Source organism: Onychostoma macrolepis, chromosome 10 (assembly GCF_012432095.1).
Source record: "Onychostoma macrolepis isolate SWU-2019 chromosome 10, ASM1243209v1, whole genome shotgun sequence".
Taxonomy (NCBI): domain Eukaryota; kingdom Metazoa; phylum Chordata; class Actinopteri; order Cypriniformes; family Cyprinidae; genus Onychostoma; species Onychostoma macrolepis.
The window spans coordinates 6,968,965-6,992,392 of NC_081164.1; the positions used below are offsets into that span (position 1 = coordinate 6,968,965).

The following is a 23,428-nucleotide window of genomic DNA, read 5'->3' on the forward strand; positions in this document are numbered from 1 at the left end:
TTAGACTGAATTTTAGAGCCAAGTTATTGGCTTCATTTGAGGTTTGACTCTGTGTTTGTTTGACTCGGGTACATCCGCTGACGGGAGGGGTTCTGGGAAACGCTGGGGAGCGATGAGGAGATGAGCAGCGAGGAGCACGCCAGCACCATTGACATGCAAATCTCAGAGCTGAAGAAGCGAGGACGACAGGTGTCCCGTCCTCACGGCCACAGTAGCCTCTTTCACCTCTCCTCATCCCTCATTCCATCTCAGCCGTCCCTCCGGACCCTGCCTGACTCACTAATGACAGCCGCAAAGAATCACTCAACACAGAATCTGAGTGTATCAAATTTATTTTATCATGAAAAACCTTTTGCTCAAATTTTCATTTGCATACAGGAGGATGTAACAATTTTGAGTGTGAATAAGAAAGTCTGCATGAAAATAAAATCTAAAGTAACTTCCTTTCTTATCAAAGTGACATGTTTTGGCACACAGCCTATATTAAAATTAATTCAAAACTCGAATTCTCCCAAATTGCACTGCAATGTTCTTTCAAGAAGTAAATCTTTGAACCACTCCAATTAAACCATAAAATGTGATTGATAAAATTAAGATTTTTTGCTTCTCACTTTAAAAATGTAATATTGCTTTATTACAGCATTTTTTGGGATTAAATCTATACAAATACACCTTCTCAACCTTAATGCATGTAATATTCCACAAGAGAACTGAACCTAATTCTAAAAGGTTTGATAAATATGACACCTGGATCATCAGAGCATGAAATTCAGCAATCAAATAATGATCAAGCATGCACACTAAATATCTGTTTGCGGTTCCTCATAGTGAAATATTCAGCAAGCAGTGTGAGTTCAATGAAATAACGTGATATTTAGCTCACAAATTATCACTTCCTCCCAAAGAAAAATATGTACACAGCTCGATCAATGAGTGCATACATACCGTAGCAAATCTGGCCATAAATGCTCATGAATATACATATCTTCCATACTTGCAAGACGCCATAGCAAGAAGAGAAATAAAATAGTGTTAAAATTGTCTTGGCTATGCTATTTACATCAGAGAAAATAAATCCATAGATATTTAAAAATATAATTTTCTGCACCCTACAAAATGTCAGAGGATTGTGCCCTACAGCATCCCTTCAGTTTTAGTAAATCAAGATGGAAATGTGCAAAACAATCTCTTGGTCAAGAATTTGACAGTAATGTAGATCACTGTCCCGCACACATATACACAGCACTCAAGATCACACTCGACCGAAACAGAAATCATGACGAGAACTGAAACAGAGGAATGTACAGAAAATCTGTCATGACAGAGGAGCAAACCTGCTCTGAACACAGACCTCCGTTAAATATTTCTCCCAAAAGGACGGATTCAAATGGACATTTGCAGAAATTAAAATCTGTGTAGCAAAAGAGCTAGATTCTGTTTTATACATGTTTATTTTGGCACTCAGATAAATAGGTTTATATATTTAATGTTTTCAACGACAGAACAAAAATGTTTGATATAATGCAGAACTCTGGGATCATCTTGGCGCCCTCTATTGCTCAAGAAGGTGAAATGCAATTGAATTTGATATATACAAATAGCTCAATAGAGCCCCTTAGTGGTAAAGACCAGGACTGAATTCATCTTGTAAAAATATTTGCTGCCAGTCCAATGAAGGAACAGTTCAGTCAATTATTTACTTACTCTTATTTTTCTGAAGAATATTAATAATAATAAAAGTTAAGTACACTATAAAGCAGTCTGAGCATATTATGTCATAAATACTTAAATAGCAATTTAATGCTTTTCGGAGATTGACAGATGGGTTTCTATGGAAATGTGCAGTGGAAAGATTCTTCAAAATTGCTGCTTTTGGTTCCACTAAAAAATAACAAAAGTTTTGGAACGAGACCAGGGTGATTTTTTTTCATCAACTATTCACTTGAAAAAATATTTAGGCCCAAGATATGTATTTGAAATGCATATATAACTTTCATCCATTTGGATTACATGGTCTTATAAACTAACTTAATGCGATGCATATTTGTCAGTCATAAATGAATCAGGTCAGATTTCTGCATAAAAAAATCAGTTTTTATTTATTTAAATAATTATATTCAAAGTGCACTGGTTGAAATTGAATCAGCATAAATTTGGTCATTTTCAAAAATTGATTTAGCTAGTTAAAAAGTATGAACATGGTTAAAATTGGCCTTGCTGTGAAACAGGCAATATTTGTTAAAAGTTAAGTTAAAATTTAAAAATAAGAAATTTGATTTGAAATATAATATATATATATTTAAACAATCAATTTAGTACTATTACAGTAATGTGACCGGTTTCATTTATGTATGACTGGCATATATGCATAATAATTTTAAGTTCATTTTAAAACTCTGCAATCCAAATGGATGGAAATTTTATACGCAATTCAAAAAACATCTTAAATTTAGGCCTAAATACGTTTTCATTTAAAGTACAAAAACAGTGTTAAAGTACCAATGTAGTCTCCTGAGGCAGATGGAGGAAATGTCCCCTGCACTCGCTCACTAGTTTAAACAGCATGAGAACATCTGCATCCAGCGCAGCTCATTAATGCTTCATTTGGAGATCTGAGAGTTGGTCCTTCATTTCATTTCCAAACATGCACATACACATATACATATAATCATATAAACACAGTTGAAACCTCATGATGTAGTTTCATCCTCCTATGTGATTGTGACTCCCATAAGCATGTTTTGGTCCAGTCGTGTCATGTGATCTCCCCTTTGATGCCAAGTCCTGAGAGAGGGGAGGCAGATGTTTCTGCACAGTAAACATTCAGCGGTCAGCACTGGTGTCCCTCTTCCAGCACTTTACAGGTAGGTGTCGTGTTCGGCGCTACTGAGACTCTGATTGGAGCCCTGCAGGGGCGTGTCTTCCTGCAGGTGCTGTGATTCGCTGGGCGAGAGCTTATCACTTGGTAATGGTGGGTTGCTGGGTAGCGGGTATGGATTAGGAGGTGGAGAGGTGCTTTTCGTTTCATTTATCTTCTCCGTTTTTGTCATTTTTTTCCCTTTCTCTGTCTTGCTCTCGGTGGTCTGCGGTACTTCGACGATGATTGTGGGGTTTTGTTTGAGGTCCTGGCGACTGGGCGGCTCAGCAGCCATGATGGCTTTGGCGCCGTGCATTCTGGGAGGGGATTTACAGTGCAGCTCTCCGTGGGTCTCCTTCCAGCGCCGGAGCTGTGAGAGATGCTCCTTCTCTATGTCACGCTCAGACACAGCCAGTTCAATGACCTGAAATGGTGGGGATATATGGTTTTTAAAGGTCAGTAACAATAATAAACCTGTACAATGAATATTTAATTAACTTCAAGTGAGGATTTTTACATGGCAAATCAAATTGTACTGATTAAGGCATGCATGTGCAAAAAGCAACCAGCAGGAGGAGACAAAGGCTATGTTTGGCTACTGCTGACTACATACTGTACAGTATATAAATGTATGCTGCCTTCTATTTCCATTGGCAAAATAAACAATTCCAGAGGTGGTAGCAGTACTACATTGTTACTCAGCATGTAGCAACTCTCAGGAAATAAATATGGATATTTTGAAATTTAATTCATGTTTAAAAATGTTTTAAATTGTAATTGAAGTACAGCACATAAGTGAATATGTGTGCGATACCTCTTGCACTAAGAAAGCCTCCTGCATGTATCGTGGCTCAATTGACCTGAGCAGCTCCATGGTCTCATACTGGCCCTGACAAGCTTTCAGTTTCTCCTGAGATCCCAGCATGCACTTCAGCAGCACCAGACCCACACGGAAGATGATCTTCACTCCTGCAATGCACACAGACATGCATGTCCATCAAACAAAGTAACAGTGTATGTAAGTTAGAAATGTTTTAACTACTTATATATCACAAAGTTTCATAATTGATAGGCAATACTGCAAACATGTATCCTACTTTTTATTTACAAAATAAAAAATAAAAAAAGCAAGAATGGAAAAGCATTAGTATTTTTTCTTAATTTAACACGTTTTTTAATTTTCTTAACTTTTTATTTAATTTTCAATATGTATTTTAATACATAAATATTCAATGAATAAATATGCTTAATTTATCATTCATCACAGTTAAAAAGTAAGTTTCACTGGGAGTATGCGTGACATTAAATGCAAAAAGTTGTTGCACTCTGCAAGTAAAAGTCACAAGTAGCAAGGTGTGAATCCAGTGAGCTGTACACAGTTTTTTTTAAATCTGCCTTTAGAGTGAGTCTCACCCTCACAGAAGAACATGTCCCACATGCGCAGGACAGACGCCCAGGGCAGTGTCCTGGAGAAGGCACACATGAACCACTCAGTCATGTAGAGGATAGGGTCAATCTTGTATTTCTTCAGATGCCGGTGGGCCACCGGTGACACGCGCTTGAGCAGAGCAAACAGGATCTCGCCGTCTAACTGAATGGCCTCCTGTGAAGACAGAGAAGAGAAGGAAACAGCATGAGAAAGTGAAATCTGGGATGTACTACAGTGAAACCATTTCCCTATAACAGCTTTACATTTTAAAGAGATTATTCAAAATGTAAAATTATATGTGGTGAATGAATTATTTTGCTGATAAGTTCCGATGATCTGATGCTCTTGCAAATACAACTTATTTACATTGATGTGATAAACAAATTTTGTGACAGCAACGATTCACAGGTTTAAAACCGAAACGATAAGAGGAAACTCCCCCAGGCTGAAGAGAGTGAGAACGAGTGATAGAGAGAAAGCAAGATCCTGATGTCGGTTTAATCTAATTCACTCCATATCTGCCGCCCACTCTTCTCCTGAAGGTCAGACACAAAAGACCTCACATAAAGCTGGGATTGCACTGGATTCCTGGTAATGGAACAGCCCAGCAAAAACATTGTGCATGAGATATATATGAGAGAAAGATGAAAACAACTGTTTAGGACAACAGCGGGTTTAGTAATACTTCAGACTGCACTGGTCTATTTGAGAGCATAATTAGCACCCTAATACACGTCCTTATGAAAGCAACAGGTAACCCTGCACACAATAAAATCTTCACATTACTGAACATTACACATCAAATACCCTGCAATATATTCCATTTTTGTTGTTATTTTACATTTTTATTTTTTGAAATGCTATTTAAGCATCACAACATCATAATTTACTGTATGAATTGCCCGCCCACTTGTTGCGTGCGCAGACCTGGGAAAACTTCACCATCGGTCGATTTTCATATTGGTCTGAACAAAAATGCAAATTCATTTTTTGCCACTAGATGCCACTTTTGGAGGGTAAAAATAGCAGTTTCCCCGGTAACGCTGTACACAAAGCAGTACTGCTCAAATGCTACTTTATCAGGCATTACAGGTGTGATGAAATTAAAATGAGACCAATCGGACCAATCACTGCAGATTAGCGTCAAGCAAAGGAGGGGTTTGGAAAAATTAATCGTTGAGCGAATCATTTGGGAGTCGTTGAGGTAAAAATAAATGCATATTGTAAGACAATGAAAGTGTTTTTTGACCTTGCATGCATGTCAACCTGTTGTTGGGAATCCCAAAACCAAAATATGACCCTTTCATTACCCATAATAGTTTAACATAACTTTTTACATTTTATACCTCTTAGCAGATTTTGACTCTCAAACTGCTTTTTGCATCTAACAAACAGAAGCCATAAAATCCCAAATGAAGTAACTATTGTGCTGCATGAGTCTTGTTGAGACAGGGCACTTCAGGCACAGTTGAGTCTGGTTAATAAGTTCTGCTAAATTAGACAGAATGTGAAGTACAAGAGGAGCAACCCTTGAACTGTGATCCCTCTGAACAACAGCTCTCTACATCAGCAAATTTCCCTCGGCAGAACAATGTTGGTGAATGTGAAACACCTCAGACATCCCACAACAGCATGAGAGCATCAGCATCTCGTCAGGGATCGATCGTGTGTTTTATCAGGGTGATTGATTGCTCTCGTGTGAATCTGAGGGTTGACAGCATGCAGACAAGTGCTGAATGGAGGAGGACTGTGTATTGTCTCCACTCACCAGGCCTGCGCTGTAGTATCCGGGCAGGTACTTCTCACAGATCTGGACCAGACCCCAGAATGCATCCTACCAGAGCATGACCATAAAAGAGTAAAAGACCAGAACAGGGTATGAGTTTAACTTGCTTCTGTACTCAAATAATTAAGACCATTGAAACTAATAAATATTATATGAATAAAGTAGAGCTGTCAGTCGATTACATGTGTCGATTAATTAATCGCAAATTACATTTGGCTGTGAAAATACCCCCAAAAATTATTTAAAGCTATTTGTGTTAAATGAGAAAGTATTAAGTAGACATTACAAATAGTAACTGTAGATAGAAATATTTTATTTGATCCAACAAAATTTATTACACGTAAATGTTTAGGCTACAAAGGCTATGGAACATAGATAGTAGATAATATAAGAAACATTTTTTTTTCCGTTCATGTAATGGAAGTCATTGGTAACCAAAACAGCTTTGATACCAACAGTCTTCAAAATACCTTCTTTTATGTTCCACAAAAGTAAGTCAATCAGGATTGAGTAAATGATGACATAATTTAAACGTTTTGGGTGAACTATCCCTTTAAAGTCGTTTTTTTATTAAATAATACTCTAAATAAGAAACTAAAACTGCCAGCAGGTGGCAGTAATGAGTCATTAATTCATTTGATTAGTTCAAACAGCTGATTCATTCAGGAATGATGTAAGCGGCTCTCTTTATGAATGGGCCTTTGAATCATTGATTCGCCTGATTAGTTCAAAACGTGGATTCATTCAGAAACGAATCGGAGACACAACAATTCTGCTGTGGCTTAATAGGTAATATTTTGTGGGCATTAGTATTAACAGTATTAACTTCCCATTTACTGAACTGTTGTATAAAATCACATTTGCACTCGTATTTGAGACAAAAACATAGCTTATCATATGAGAAAAACTCATACAGGAACATTTTTGCCCCAATATCTTGAATTTTAGGGCATATCCGCATTCATTGTTGCCCTGCATCATATTTGTCAACAGTCAACTGTAATGTAAGATGATGTACAGGTCTGGGGGCGGGGCTAGTGCGTTAACTGCATTAAAATATTTTAATCACGTTATTTTTTCATAACTAATTAAGTTAACATGTTAATCTGACAGCCCTAAATATAATTAAAATACATGAAAAACAACCAATTTCAGATGCAACAAATATTATAATGCATTTTAACTTTGGTTGAAATTATTAATGAAAATATATATTGCACTACAACATACATTATGAATATATTTATAATGCATTATATATAAAGGCTTCAAATAAAGTGTTACCAATAGTTCTAGTGTTTTATTCTAAGACATAAAACTGTATAATAGATAACTGTATAAATCAATAAATAATTTATGAGATGCATTCAAAACTATAACAAGGACCATCTGCCGGAGAGGTGCACAATAATGGACTGCAGACTAACCTCAGCAGGCATGTGCATGAGCAGCACTGCGGCTATAGGAGCTTGAGCCTGACAGTAACCCTCCTCTGGTCTGTGCAGCGTGTACGCCTTCAGCACCCGGAACAGATCCTGCTGCCTGCACAGTGCACACGCACATGACTAAATTATGTAACAGAAGCAAAGGGGTTCAAATGGAGAAGCCCGCAGGTGAAGAGAGGGCCGACTTACCCATGGCCTCCTCGAGCTACAAACATCTCGTGGAATGGAAACTGTCTGTGGAGGTCTTTCTCTATCACATCCAGCCATTTAGGATCTCCAGGCTGACTGTCCAACTCCTGCAACATAAAGACAAGTCAGGCTTATTTATATAGCACTTTATACAATACAGACTGTTGCAAAGCAGCTTCACATTAATAAAACATTATAATAAACATTTAATGAATTATGAGATGAATTCAATTTTTTGCTGTAAAGCAGCTCTGTAGCAGGCAACAGTGTGGTTATTCAGCTCATGTCAGTTCACTGTTGATTCTATTCAGATCAATAACAGTGTCACTGTCAATGTTGCAAAGTTAGCATCATTATTCAGCTCAATTCAGTTGAACTGTTGTTCTCATGTGATGGTGTCACTGCAGTTAAATGAATAATAGTACTGAATATTATAGTCTTGCAAACCCCAAAACAGCATGATAACTGATTACAGATCTGAGACAGCACACAAATACTGGGACTGGGTAAGTGTCAATTTTTAGTTAGACTGAAATGTTAAATATTAGGGATGCAGTATCGATATCGGGCCCGATACTGAGCTCCTGTACTCATTAAAATGCCCCGATACCAAACGCCGATACCACACAGCATGTGATAAGTGCCATATTCAGACAAAGAAACAGACAACAGAAAAACAGACAGCAGAATGGAGTTATTAGAGATTAAGGATGTCTACGAAGTATATGTATGTAATGAATTTAATGTTAAACATTCAGTATTAAAGCCTGTATAGCTGATGTGCGCAGGCTGAAAAGCAAAGCACGCTGAGTGGATTGAGCGCACAGGCGCAGATGCGCGAGCTCGTCGAGTGAATATCCCTTTCTCACAGACGTCACTGGACAGTTTGTAGTTCAGTCGGATGTGTCAAAAACAAGCAAGTAAAACAATGCACAAGTTACTTAACGGTAGGGAGGGAGGGAGAGAGAGAGAGAGAGAGAAAGAGCACGCGCGCACTTCTGTTGTGTGGTCATTTGGGTTAAAACTAAATCGTAAATATAAGACATTTTATAGGGGCATTCACTATAAACCATCATTTATTTTCAACCTTAAGCATACACGACTTTCTGGTGAAAGTGAAACTAACAGCCTGTTTAAAATGCGCTAGGCTCAGGCTGTCCTGTACTTGTCCCTCTCATTCTGCACCAGTACAAATACGTGTGCGTGTTTTGCTTGCTTCATGAGTGATTCAGCATTATATGAGTGGCTTTGGAATATAAATCACAGCACGTTTCAGATTTTTTTTAAAAAGTGACTTTTATTTCTGAAAATATCACAGTTAGGAGATTTATAACGAGTGGTTCCCTGCATTATAACAACAAAACGCGTAATTACAGTTGTCAGCTGTCTGAATAATTTTTGGTTGATTGTAATCCATTATATACCTTTCTATCAAAGTTATCTGACATTATCAAGCTGAATTTGTTCTGACAGTTTAAGGTGAAGGTGTCTGAATAAATTTTGGTTTGACTATCTATTTGATAAATGAAGTTAACCAACTAACATTATACATACTCTTTTGGTTTCTGTTCCAAATATTTAAAAAATTTACAAATGCAATGAAAATATCGGTATCTGCAAGTAGCAAAAATAAAAGTATCGTATCGGGCGAGTACTGGAAAAAGTGGTATCGGTGCATCCCTATTAAATATTGAATGAAACTTATTATTGATTTGAAAAAAAAAATAATAATTTCTATGCTTTGTCCACCATCTTGAATGGATGCTTTCAATGTGGAAGTGCATAGTGCATCATGGGATTTCGATCCCTGCAAAGAATATAACAGTTAAGGGTCATTAAGATGACTTTTTTAAGGTTTATGAAAGCAGCCTTTTCCTAAGGGTGCATTTATTTGAACAAAAGTACAATGAAAACAATAATATTGTGAAATATGACAAATTAAAATAATTGTTTTCTATTGTAATATATTTTTTAAAGTAATTTATTCCAGTGATCAAAGCTGAATTTTAAGCATCCTTACTCCTAGTCTTCAGTGTCATATCCTTCAGAAATCATTGTAATACGCTGATTTGAACCATTTCTTATCATTATCAGTGTTGAAAACAGCTATGCTGCTTTATATTTTGGTGGAAACCATGATGCACATTTTTTTAGGATCCATTGGTGAACAGAAAGTCTAAAAGAGCAGCATTTTTAAATTTAATGCATCCTTTTTAAATAAAAGTATTAAATTTAAAAAAAGCCATGCCAGGCTGCCTTAAAATCTGGCTAAAAATTCAGCGTCTTAGATGGTGGCATAATCAAATTGTTTTGGTACAGAACAGTGGTGCTATCAAGGGTTCAAATGGACAAACCTGAAATTTTCCCTGATTCTGTTCTTTCTTCACTTTCCCACCAGAGAGATAAAGCCACGCACGACCTCTGAGTGATGGAGGGATGCCCTTCTGACAGCGGAACTTCACCTTCAGAGAGACAAAGAGAGACACTGAACTAGTACACTTGCATATTAGGACGAACCATGACCTTAATATTAATTCAAATATTAAGTAAAACTAAGCAATTGCATTCACAAACAAATTTTATACTTTTATGTGAGAGTGACACAAACCACCACCACCAACACCAGAGCACTCTAATGTTCATTTAGAGTGCTTGCATAATTCACTACAGCTCAAGAAATAAAGACATAAAAGTGTATTTCATTTCTATTTTTGCTTAATCGCATGGTAAAATGAGACTGGAATAATTATGGCTATCGCAAATAATCATGACAGGCAGTGTTGAGCAGAATTACAGTAATTATGCATGAGCTGCTGATGTGGCATCTAGCTGCTGTTAACTTGAGAAATGACCAACTCTGTGTTTTGTCTGCAAGGTTAGTCATTGGAGAGAAATTCAGAATCAAGAGAATCATAAACTAGAATTATAAAAGCAAATGGTAAAAGGACGTTTAGCATTATTGTAGAGACAACATTTATGACAAACAAAGGTTTTTAAATGGCTGATGTCTAAAGCACATGGGTAGCCAAAGGTCAATATAAATTATATAATAAGAAGTTCTGTGGGCGGATATTTTGTGTGGGTCTGGTCATAACTTTATCTGATTCTATTAAACAGTTTGTGAATTTAGAAGCCCATGATGTGAGATGTGCAGTCAAATTCCTAAGATAACATCATGTTGTTGAGCATTTTATGAACATTAAAGCATTCGCTAGGGAATTTGAGCTATTCAAGACAAAAATAAAACCTGTGGATAAACACAGGTCTGTTTGTCAGAGACGAACCTTCTTGTGTTTTTTGGCCATCCACTTGTCCCAACTGTTGAGCATATCCAGCCATTTGGCTTCTCTCTGCCGGAGCACGTCTGGAGGAATATCAGCACTGGATTGAGAGAGAACAAAGAGAGATTAGATCATTTATCTGATATAATATGCATGCACGCACACCCACGTATACAGAATCACGTTAGCAAATATAGGGTTGGGAACCGAGAACCGGTTCTTGTTCAGAACAGATGTCCATGACATTCTGTTCTCTTAAAGGTAATGGCTCATCTGCACTTTTAAAAAATACTCTGTGTTTTCAGGAACACTATTCAGCAACAGAGCATGGTTGCTACTGAATGATCGACAATGTTGTTTGAATCAGCCTAATAACTCACTCCCTCACTGAACTGGCCAGAGGGCTTGGTTGCTCTCATCGTACCCCACTTGATTTGAAAAGAAACCTGGGTCACACTTTATATTAGGTGGCCTTAACTACTATGTACTTACATCAAAAAATAAGTACAATGTACTTATTGTGTTCATACTGTATTGCAAAACACTATTGCTGCTACTGAGGTGTGATACGGGTAAGATTAGGGACAGGTTTGGTAGTAATTGGTAGGTTTAAGGGTGGGTTAAGGTGTAAGGGATGGGTCAACAGTGTAATTATAAAAGTAACTACAGAAATTAATTACAGATGTAATTACATAGGTATTTTTAAAAATATAAGTACAATGTAAAAGCATGTATGTACACAATAAATGCATTGTACCAAATTATTAATTTAAATGTAAGTACATAGTAGTTAAGGCCACCTAATATAAAGTGGGACCGAAACCTGTTGCTGTGTTATGTGTAGTCAAATCTTATCTTGAAGATGTACAGAAAATACCTGGAAACAGATTCAAATATAACATTAATGGAATCCGTGAAACTGGATCAAAAATTGTCATTTTCTTTTGATTCTCATCCCTATGCATTTAAAAGCTCATCCTTATACATGTATATACTCATCCCTATATTAACAAAAATGGGGGTTTATTAAAGGGTTAGTTCACCCTTTAATCGGAAGTGAGAAGTCAGTGGAAGTGAGAAAAAAGTGTTTATTACGTTTGAAGAAAGTTGCATACACCTAGGATGCTTTGAGGGTGAGTAAAACAGGCTAATTTTCATTTTTGGGTGAACTAACCCTTTAAGGAAGTGTTTACATGACACCATGTTCAACTAAAAATGAAAATGCTGGAAAGCTTATGCATTTTGGCTGTTCATTTACACAAAAAAGCCATTTTGGAGGCCTGAAAATCCAAACTTGTGAAAGTGTTGACGTCATACGGATGCATGTTACATGTTCAGTCTATAGGTATTTGTACGTACACAGACGGGTATTGGGTAGTGACATCACCATCTACTGGCCTGGCATGAATAACAGTATTATTAGGCGTTTTTGAGGAGTAGTGTGAACAGTTATCATTTTGACAACGTGGTTGTGTGTACACAAAACTTAGCTGTTTTTAGTACCATCATTGTCATGTAAACATACCATTAGAAATGTATCCCTATATATTAATGAACTAATCCCTATTTAGTTACAAACTAATCCTTTCATATTTACGAATTCCTTCCCACTTACTGACATTTACATACTCATCTCTAATAATTTATAAACTCACACCTATTTGTTTCCTTATAAATTTATATATATAAAATTGACAAACTCAACCCTATATGTTTAGAAACTCATCCCTATACATGGAGAAGCTCGATAGCTCTTGACCTGATATGTCCACGCCAACGGCAAGGCACTGTTTGCAAAGAATAGCGTGGGTGTCAAATTATCTCAATTGAATCCGAGTACTGTAGGCGTCATCATATGTTCACAGTAGGTTCTTCAGAGGGAAATCCAAAACACAAGCTGCTTTCCACAGTAGAAAAAAATTTAATATAAATCACCCATTTTCATCTACTACCGTCATGTTTAGCAACTTAGTAACAGTGACTTCAAATGTATTACTTGGTTGCACAACCATAAAAAGTGATGTTAATGTGGGATGACTGTTTACAAGAACGTTTTGAACAGAGCGGGGGAGATCACTGGGGAAAGCCGTGTTTCTGGGAATCTTTCTGAACTTGTGTTCTGTCTGATTAAGTGACCCCAGCACCTCGGCCTGAAAGGCTTTTTATTACATCCAGCTGACAGACACACCCTTAATATGTAATTGAGAGCATTTATATTAGTTTAGAAAAAAAAAAAAAAAAAAAAAGAAAATTTAAATTGTTAAAAAAAACCCAACAAAAACAACAAATAAGAAACTTTTCTTCAGAAAACATTAATGCTTATGTCTTTGCATAACTTGCCACAAGGCTGGAGTCTGTTTAAATACCTTAACCTTAAAAAGAGCATTAGCAACAGCACTTCTAATGGCTCTGGTCCTGCTTCTGTGTTTTATAACTGTAGTGGTCGGTGGACTGACTCATGTCAGAGAAGTTACAACATATTAAGCACTGAAGAATATTTTAACAGTGCCTTTCTTCGTCAAATGGGACAAGATAAGTATATAATGAACACAGATTACACAATTATTACTCAATGGCACGATGCAGAATGTTTTCTGGGTCTGTTATTTTATTCAAAAATAAATAAGAAAGGTATTTTGGCACTTTTATGTTATTTCTTAGAAAAAAAAATGAACTGCTTATTAATATATATATATATACTATAAAAAAAAAAAAGCCGACCAATATGCAGAAAAAACTAAACAGAAAATTATATCATAGAGAGGACCCATGCAGACCCTTATGACTGTGTCATTCTGTCTTTTAAACAAGATAATTTGATCTTTTTATGGCAAGGTTCAGTTACAAAATGTCATGTAGTGCAACTCCCTAAAAGCTTATAAATTAATAAACCAGGATACAGGTGCATCTCAATAAATTAGAATGTCGTGGAAAAGTTCATTTTTTCTTGCAAGTTATTTCAAAAAGTGAAACTTTCATATATTTTAGATTCATTGCATGTAAAGTAAAACATTTCAAAAGTTTTTTTGTTTTATTTTTGATGATTAGAGCTTACAACTCATGAAAGTCAAAAATCAGTATCTCAAAATATTAGAATATTTACATTTGAGTTTCAATATATGACCATCCCTACAGTATAAATTCTGGGTATCTCTTGTTCTTTGAAACCACAATAATGGAGAAGACTGCTGACTTGGCAATGATCCAGAAGACAATCATTGATGCCCTCCACAAAGAGGGTAAGTCACAGAGGGTCATTACTGAAAGGTGTGGCTGTTTACAGAGTGCTGTATCAAAGCATATTAAATGCAAAGTTGACCGGAAAGGAAGAATTTGGGTAGGAAAAGGTGCACAAGCAACAGGGATGACCACAAGCTTGAGAATACTGTCAAGCAAAGCTGATTCAAACACTTGTGAAAGTTTCACAAGGAGTGGACTGAAGCTGGAGTCAGTGCATCAAGAGTCACCACGCTCAGACGTCTTCAGGAAAAGGGCTACCAAGCCACTTCTGAACCAGAGACAACGTCAGAAGCATCTTAACTGGGCTGTGGAGAAAAAGAACTGGACTGTTGCTCAGTGGTCCAAAGTCCTCTTTTCAGATGAAAGTAAATTTAGCATTTTGGAATTTCCAATTTGGAAATCAAGGGCCCAGAGTCTGAAGGAAGAGTGGAGAGGCATAGAATCCATGTTGCTTGAAGTCCAGTGTGAAGTTTCCACAATCAGTGATGATTTGGGCTGCCATGTCATCTGCTGGTGTTGGTCCACTATGTTTTCTGATGTCCACAATCAATGCAACCATCTACCAGGAAATTTTAGAGCACTTCATGCTTCCTTCTGCTGACAAGCTTTATGGAGATGCTGATTTCATTTTCCAGCAGGACTTGGCACCTGCCCACACTGCCAAAGGTACCAAAAGCTGGTTCAATGACCATAGTGTTACTGTGCTTGATTGGCCAGCAAACTCGCCTGACCTGAACCCCATAGAGAATATATGAGGTATTGTCAAGAGGAAGATGAGAGACACCAGACCCAACAATGCAGATGACCTGAAGGCTGCTATCAAAGAAACCTGGGCTTCCATACCACCTCAGCAGTGCCACAAACTGATCACCTCCATGCCACGCCAAATTGAGGCAGTAATTAAAGCAAAAGGAGTCCCTACCAAGTATTGAGTACATATACAGTAAATGAACATACTTTCCAGAAGGCCAACGATTCACTAAAAATGTTTTTTTTATTGGTCTTATGAAGTATTCTAATTTGTTGAGATTGTGAATTGGTGGGTTTTTGTTAAATGTGAGCCTAAATCATCGCAATTAAAAGAACCAAACACTTAAACTACTTCAGTCTGTGTGCATTGATTTTATTTAATACACGAGTTTCACAATTTGAGTTGAATTACTGAAATAAATTAACTTTTCCACGACATTCTAATTTATTGAGATGCACCTGTATTTATAAAAACTACTTTTTATCCTAACAAACCATACATCAATGGAAAGCTTATTTATTCAGCATTCAGATGATGTATAAATCTCAAATTCAAAGAAATCAACCCTTATGACTGGCTTTGTGGTCCAGGGTCACATTTTAAATCATTCAATTTAAACTTTTTTTGAAAATGGTTTAGAAGTTTTTCAAAATCATATGGAATTAAGAAATAAAAAAAGACTACATTTATAAGAATGTGGCACAGATTTTGAAACACTTTTTACATTTCTGTATTGCAGACACTTGTCGCTTATGATGGAGGAAATGTATGTTATGATGATTATGGATGAAAAGCATTTTATGAAAGTACATCCCTGAGTCTGAGATGCCAAGGGATCCAATAATCCCCTGGCAAAAGGTCAGTGACAGGACATGCTGCGCAAACCCTGATGGCTCACGCAGACGCTCGGTCTTGAAATGGAAAGCAAATATACTCGCACACGTGCAGTGTGTACACAGATTACGCAGTCCAGATTGGATTATCGTCAGCGATCAGATTACAGATGATTGCGGTTGTTTAGATCTATGGAACAGAAGCAAGGCCTGCCGTTCGCCTGTTTACTTTTCCTGTGTACACAAGTTGAGCAAATTATGTTATGCTGAAAACACAGATACAGTTGAATGGAGTTGAATGGAGACTGGAGGATGGGCTCATGAAGTACAAGAGGAATGGTCTCATGGGAAGGGTTGAGGGCCCTTTGACCCTACAAGTATTATATAAGCAGAGCTGGGTAGATTACTTACAAATTGTAATCCGTTACTGATTCCAGATTACAGGACAAAAATTGTAATCAGTAACGTAATATAATTGTAACGTAAGGTAATATAATCAGATTACTTTTAGATTACTTTTGATTTAACTCATTTATCACATTGATTTAAATAGCATTATATTGTACCATAATGATGTAAAAAATGCAGAGAGCAAGAAAACTTGTTCCATTCATTGTAATTTACAACATGAAGTGCATTAAACATGATATTACATCATGGTTTCCCAAACTAGGGTTCATAAAGGAACTGCATTTTAAAATAAACTCCCTTTCGAGGAAAGTCTCTTCACTCGGTGGCCATATTTGCAGCTCGTACAAGACCTATCTTAATGAATGGGGGAATCCTGAAATCTCAAAAACTGCTCACTGAACTCACAATTAAATTACATATCTCAAATCAGCAACAAAAAGCTGTAATTAATTGCCCCATGAATGTTGTTTCTTATGCTCAAATAGCGTTTAAAAAGCTTATTTTTCAGGCTAGACCAGCCAATGCGCATTCTATGGGAAATTTGGCTCTTTCACTTTTCACTATTCCTCCATATTGCGTGTTGCAGTTTCTCCAATTCATAAGTATAGGAGTGAACCGTCTTTGTATTTCTATAGTCTTTGTTTTAAATAAAACACTTACTAAAAAAGATGAAATATTTTTATTTGCCTGCATGCCATGTGATCATTAATCAACATCAAAGAAATCGTGAACATGCAAATGTGATACTTAATTATTGAAATATTTATTTTAAAATCTCAGGGGTACTTAAAGCAAATATATTTGGTGAATAAGGTTTAGATGACAAAAAGTTTTGTAATGCCTGCATTACATGTAACTAAGAAATAACGTGAATGTGTGCATTTTAATTAGTTATAATTAATAATACATGGTTAAAAAACCTACAGAGTAATAATTCAAATATGAAACCCTTCTTAAACCTGAAATGATTTTTGTAAATCCATTGGCCAAATGCTGTCGCCACCTGACCAATGACTGATCTTTGTGTGAACGTCCACAAAACTAGACTATATATACATATATATAATAAGTATATAATCGGTAGGCTATTTTAGAAAGGAAAATTTAAAAGATGAAAAAGAGAAATTAGGGAGAATCAATGAATTATGAATAATGTATTGCTATTGTGTGAATAATATGTAATCATGTAATCCATAAAAAAGTAACTGTAGTTTGATTACGAGTATTTTAAAATGTAACTTACTCTAATTACAAGTACTTATTTTTTGGAATCTGATTACGTAATCCAGACTACATGTAATCACTTACTACCCAGTTCTGCATACAAGTACTCAAAAAGTGTTTCCTTTCACCCAAGAAATGTTCTTCAGACCAGTTAGAAGAAGAGGAAAACAGGAAGCACATGACTGCCAAAAAAATCCCTTTGCTCTCTTTCCTTGTCTGTTCCCTTCCTGGTGCTCACTAACACATAGCTAAGGCTAAATAGACAAACTCTGATCGGTAAAATAAGAACTGAAACTGTCAGTGGTAATATATTACAAGGATAGTTCAAACCAGACATAATATATAATATAATATTCTGACTTGAGTCACGTACAAAGCGAAAAACCATCCAAAAACAATTTATGGCCACAGGTTCCAGTCAGTTTGAATGAAAAAGCTCCTCTCAGAGCACATCAGAAGATCCAAACACAGATAAAACTCTGTTATGTGCGTTCCAAACATGAACTGGTGCACTAAAATGCTCCCCAGAGACTTGGCGCTTGGTTTCATCTCCATGGCAGTAGTAAACAAATGGAGGGAAACAAAAGCCAAACGAAATGTCATAAGTGAGCCAATAACTCTCTATAGAGAAGTGCAATTGTCATTGTCAATTGTGCAGACAAACTGTCCTTGCAGCATGAGCACAGCCCTCTTTTTCTCCAACAGACTTTAATGTCATTAAGTATGAATGATATTTTTGTCATGATGGTTCACAGTAATGACAGAATCCTCAAAGACCTCTTTTATACGATATTGGATGGGAAAGAGAGAAGAAAATGCTATTTTCTAATAAAATGCACAGAATTTTTCCAACTAATGCAATCCATTTATTATAGCCAAGATGGAGCATCAGCAGGTTTCTGAAGAATGGATTTTAATATGGTAAAAAGGAGCTAAAAGTATTACACTTACATGTCTTTCAAATTTGTTCATGTTTTTGGAAGAAGTCTATTTCATGTCCGCCAAGGCTGCATTTATTTGATCAAAAATACAGTAAAAACAGTAATATTGTGACTTCAAACCTCAAACTAGATATAAAATAAATACATTTTAAAATGTAATTTATTTCTGTGATCTCCATCTCTGATTTGCATCTCAAGAAACATTTCTGATTATTATCAATACTGTTAATAAAAATTATTTTTCAGGATTCTTTGATGAATTGACAAAAAAAGAAAGTAGAATTGAAATGTCTTTGCTGTCACTTTTGATCAATTTAATGCATTAAGTAAGGGATAATCAACGGCTAGCTGTGCATTAAACGATTTGAATGCACGACGTGGAGGCGAAGAACCGCACGACGCGCAGCGGAGGGTGGTTGCCTCCGCGAAGTGCATTCAAATCGTTTAATGCACAGCTAGCCGTTGATTATCCCGTTTATGCCATGGTCATTTGCCAGCATTCACATATTAAAGATGCAAATAATATTTGCGCTGCAATATTTGACCGGAACGATAAAAATGACGGTTATTTTCGTCTGTATTACTATACAACAGTCACTGTATGTTACTATGGTTACTAATGTTTATAAGAAGCACATTAATATAGAACGTGATTAAACTGACCTGGAACTACCTGCAGTTCAACAAATTTAATCAACACCTGCCAGCCAATCAGAATCGAGTATTCAGACAGACCATGGCATAAATATAATTGAGGGCCTTTCTTAAGTAGATGTGTATTCTGATCAAATATTTTTTGCCAAGTAATATGTAAATTGCAAGTATTTCATAGTATTATACAAGATGTGTTACATGCCAAAAAATTACATAAGTGAAGACACAAGGATCAGCAGAGTTTCTGTTTGGGCCTGCTAATACTCATCAGAGTTTAAAACAGACTGCATGGCTTGGAAGGTGATTTGATTTGTTTTATTTTATCAGCAATTAAAACTATTTAGATGCCACACTATTGCTTGTTGAATTAACTGAATGAGTCACTGAGCGGTTTTATTTCAAAACTGAAAACACTTGCAGGGAGGTTCTGCCAAAACAAATCAATGAGCAATTCTGAGTGCTAAAGGGAGTTCACAGCATGAGGGGAAACTCCTGCGTGAGTCTAAATGAGAGACTGGAAAGAAACACTCTGTTGTACAGGGAATAAGAGATATTCTTCATGTGAACTGTAGAGGACAGATGCGCCTTTCTGCGATTAATTCAACAGCAGATTAATCTGATTAGTGCATGGTTGCTTGACCAAACAGAACTGCATTGTCCAGAGTCATTAGAGACACTCATGTAAGTCAACGCAAAACAGACAAGTGTTTGTAATAGCTGCAGAAGAGGAGGATGCAGGCAATTTACTGGATCATCTAGAGAAAAATCTTTTAATTTGGCATGAACATTAGTTTGTACAGTTATATGCAAGCCTAAGACTAATACACTATATGTCAAAAGACAGACTTTTTTTTTTTTTTAAAGAAATTCAGCAAGGATGCATTACATTGTTCAAAAGTGACAAGACATTCATTATGTTGCAAAAGATATTTCTTCGATTTCTTATAAATGATTTACTTTCTATTCAAAGAATCCTGAAAAAAAGTATTTTTTATTTTTACAAAAAATGTTAAGCAGCACAACTGTTTTCAACATTTAATAATAACCAGAAATGTTTCTTGAGCAGCAAATCAGCATGTTAGAATGATTTCTGAAGGATCATGTGACACTGAAGACTGGAGTAATGATGCTGAAAATTCAGCTTTTCGTCTCAGAAATAAATTACATTTTAAAATATATTCACATAGAAAACAATTACTTTAGTATTTCACAATACTACTGTTTTTTTTTTGTTTGTTTTTTTTGATCAAATAAATGCAGACTTGGTCAGCAGAAGAGACCTCTTTCAAAAACATGAAAAAAAATTGCACCGCATATATGTATGCGTGTCCAAAATCTCTGTAGGGACACTTTGTGATAGAAATTTGTTTAAAAATGTTTATAAAATAAAAATTTAAAAAAAAATCAAAAAAAAAAAAATCAACACCTATATCAGTAATTGGACACTTTAAAATAATTGTGTAAGTTATAAAAAAAAAAACATTAACTTTTTTTAACTCACCAATTCAGTCCTTATATATTCTGATTTACTCCAATTTGATTTCACTGCATTTTAAAAAATGCCAGGAAAAGGAAAGCAAATGATACCAAACAGACAGAGCTTATAATATTATATAACAACATCCGTTCGGTCTTAGGTGGATGGAGGAATGTGAGCTGACCAAGCACTTCTCAAAGCTAGTCAGATTAGAAGAACTCAGCAAGAACAACCACTGGGGACTTCAGTGGTGTTAGAGACCTGTCAACTCATCTGCGCTCACAGAGATAAGATAGAAGACCTGCGGGACAAGACCGTCCTCAAAAACAATTCAGAGTCCTCTTAATGAAAACACTCATGAGGGTGTGAAAATGTGACAAACTCCAATAAAGCACAGCAAAAAAACAATATGCTTCACAGTAACTTTCATGAGTAAGACATTACATAACGCTTAATCAGTAGCTCAAGGTCATATGAAAGTGTACGCAAAAGTTTCACAATGAAGAGTATTATATAATGCAATAATATCTGTTAATGTTATGAATGAAAGTCATTATAAAGAGTTACTAATACACTCATAGCTACTCTAAATCCACTGTTTCTACAGTATAAACAGTTTTTATTAGTTTAGTGTCTTTCTTTTTTCCCTCCATAAATGTAATTGCCACTTACTTTTCTCCTGTGCTTTGTTGAGCTCCTCCTATGAATCCGTATCTGTCGGTCTGGATCTCCGTGTTGGCGAAGCCGTTGAGCTCAGAGGCTGAGCCCAGAGAAGAGCTCTCGTGCTCGGCCAGACTCTCCACCGTGCCCCGCTGACTCCTGCTGTCCTTCCACTGCACTCCGTTACCCGACTGAAGCTTAGCCATGTTGAATATGAGCCCCAAACGCGATAAATTCACTTGCTTGTGGCCCAAGCAAGAATAAAGTGTGTTTTGACACACAGATAGTGGATTTCTTCCTGTCAACCGCCTCAAACTATCAACACACTGAGATTTGAGCCTCAGAACCTCCGGTGATGCTAACGATACCCCATATCTGATGGTAACGACATTAATGTGAAGTAAAACTCAGGTTTAGATGACCCTGACAGGCCATTGCGGATGTTTACTAGCTACATTTACAAACGAGAACATGACAGAAGACACATATATAAAGACAAAATATAAATGAATGCATTAAATTAGCTTAGCCAAGTAATAATACCTCTATCTGAACCAAAAAAAAATTATGTAGCGCTTGACTGGTAATTTATTATGGATCAAACTAAATGAAACTCGACTTATTGTTTGTCTTCTGCCAAATTGTGTCAAACAAACCACAACTGGAAGAGTTATAAGCTAACACGCTAACCCGACGTGAAAAGCGCAGCTTGACAACTCTCCGTACAAACGAATAAAACTCAGACTCACTGTGTTGTAAAGTCAGCATTTGTATCATGTTTCTGACGCCATCGTTTTAATCTTATTTCATATAATCTGTGTTTGCGAGCGTTTGTATGCGACTGACTGACTGGCTCGTGCTAAAGTGGCAGCCGCGAGCTTTAAGGAGGCGTGGCTGATTATGCGCAGTACAGCGCGTGTCCACAATGCAGTTATTTACATCACTTTAAGATTGCAGCCACAATAAACTTTAATATTTTTATCAATAAGAGCATAAAGTTTTTGACATACATATTTTTTACGTCGTTTTTTGGTGCATAAGAAACAGTTATTTACAGTTTTAGCGTTTTATGGCGTATTGCATTTAGACTACCTAATTCAGTTACAGTATTAAATAATAATAATAGTTATTTTATTTAATAATTATTTAAATTATTTAGAGAACTGGAGGTACCAAGAAATCCTCAATGGCTTTCCAGTTTGGCTGCTTGCTATAGTGCTCAATGTTTAACCATGCATTACCTTTCATGATGGCAAAGTAATTATACAGTGTATCCCTCACATGCTGATCTCATGATTGTCATAAGAAAGTCATGATGGACGTGCTTATATATTCAGTTCACATGCATGGCCACGCACAGATACCACATTCAGATGTAGTGTGTGATTCTAAAACGCAAACCGTCTGAATGTATCAGCAATATAGAAATAGAGATAATTTTAGATTTCAGCTCTGGAAGGCCATAATGGCCAAAAAAAAAAAAAAAAAAAAAAATCGCCTTAAATCAAGCTTTTGGCTGCCCCCCGGTGGATGACCCAAATATTATTAATTAACAGAGGCAAGTGAAGCTATGGTGCGTTTGCGGATTCTCGTACAATACACTCTCAGAAATAAAGGTACAAAAGCTGTCACTGGGGCGGTACCTTTTCAAAAGGTACGCTTTTGTACCTATTAGGTTCAAATATGTACACTTTAAGTACTAATAATATGTACCTTTAAAGTACCGCCCCAGTGACAGCTTTTGTACCTTCATTTCTGAGAGTGTATGAATGCAAATGATGGAACACCACAGTCAAAGTCTAAGGTCAAATCTAAAGGAATCATATATATGAAAATAAAATAAAATAAAATACATAAATACAGGCCACTGCGGTAGGCCTATGTTTGAACCCTCTATGGGATTTACTTTACATTCTTGCTATTAAAAACATTGTTGCAATTATAAGGACTTTTTTTGTTGTTGTTGCTCATTATCTGTATTTTTCAGCATCTTCTGAAATAGCCATTCTTGTTGTAATTATTTCTATACGGCGAGTCAATAAATAAAGCCAAGTTAAGATGCATCTCATTAGATTAGATTTAAATTATTTAAATGTGGCCAAATATTTTGGGGGCCGCTGCACAAATGAAACATCTGTCTTCACACCTTCTTACTGTAATTTCATTGCCGTTTTAAATGCTTGTTAAAGTTAAAATCTCAAAATTACTTACCGTATAATTGAAGTTGAAATTATTTTTGAATACACATTG

The 23,428-nt window shown here is 36.2% G+C and overlaps 1 protein-coding gene across 1 annotated transcript; it reads right to left on the reverse strand.

The window, feature by feature from the left end:
* Positions 1-314: 314 nt before the first annotated feature.
* tbc1d10ab (TBC1 domain family, member 10Ab) lies at positions 315-22,096 on the reverse strand. The gene is made up of 9 exons (XM_058789775.1): positions 21,191-22,096; positions 10,991-11,087; positions 10,061-10,168; positions 7,707-7,813; positions 7,500-7,614; positions 6,055-6,120; positions 4,271-4,460; positions 3,672-3,826; positions 315-3,281 (listed from the first exon to the last, which is right to left on the reverse strand). The coding sequence occupies exons 1-9, from the start codon at positions 21,382-21,384 to the stop codon at positions 2,859-2,861; spliced, it is 1,455 nt and encodes a 484-aa protein (XP_058645758.1). The 5' UTR covers positions 21,385-22,096; the 3' UTR covers positions 315-2,858.
* Positions 22,097-23,428: the final 1,332 nt, after the last annotated feature.

Excerpts from the sequence above, each read along its gene's own strand:
- tbc1d10ab (XM_058789775.1), bottom strand. The coding sequence starts at position 21,384 with ATGGCTAAGCTTCAGTCGGGTAACGGAGTGCAGTGGAAGGACAGCAGG. Across the intron at positions 11,088-21,190 it reads CAACAAAGCACAGGAGAAAA|TGCTGATATTCCTCCAGACG; the intron begins GTAAGTGGCAAT and ends CTCTCAATCCAG. Across the intron at positions 10,169-10,990 it reads TGGCCAAAAAACACAAGAAG|GTGAAGTTCCGCTGTCAGAA; the intron begins GTTCGTCTCTGA and ends GTCTCTCTGAAG.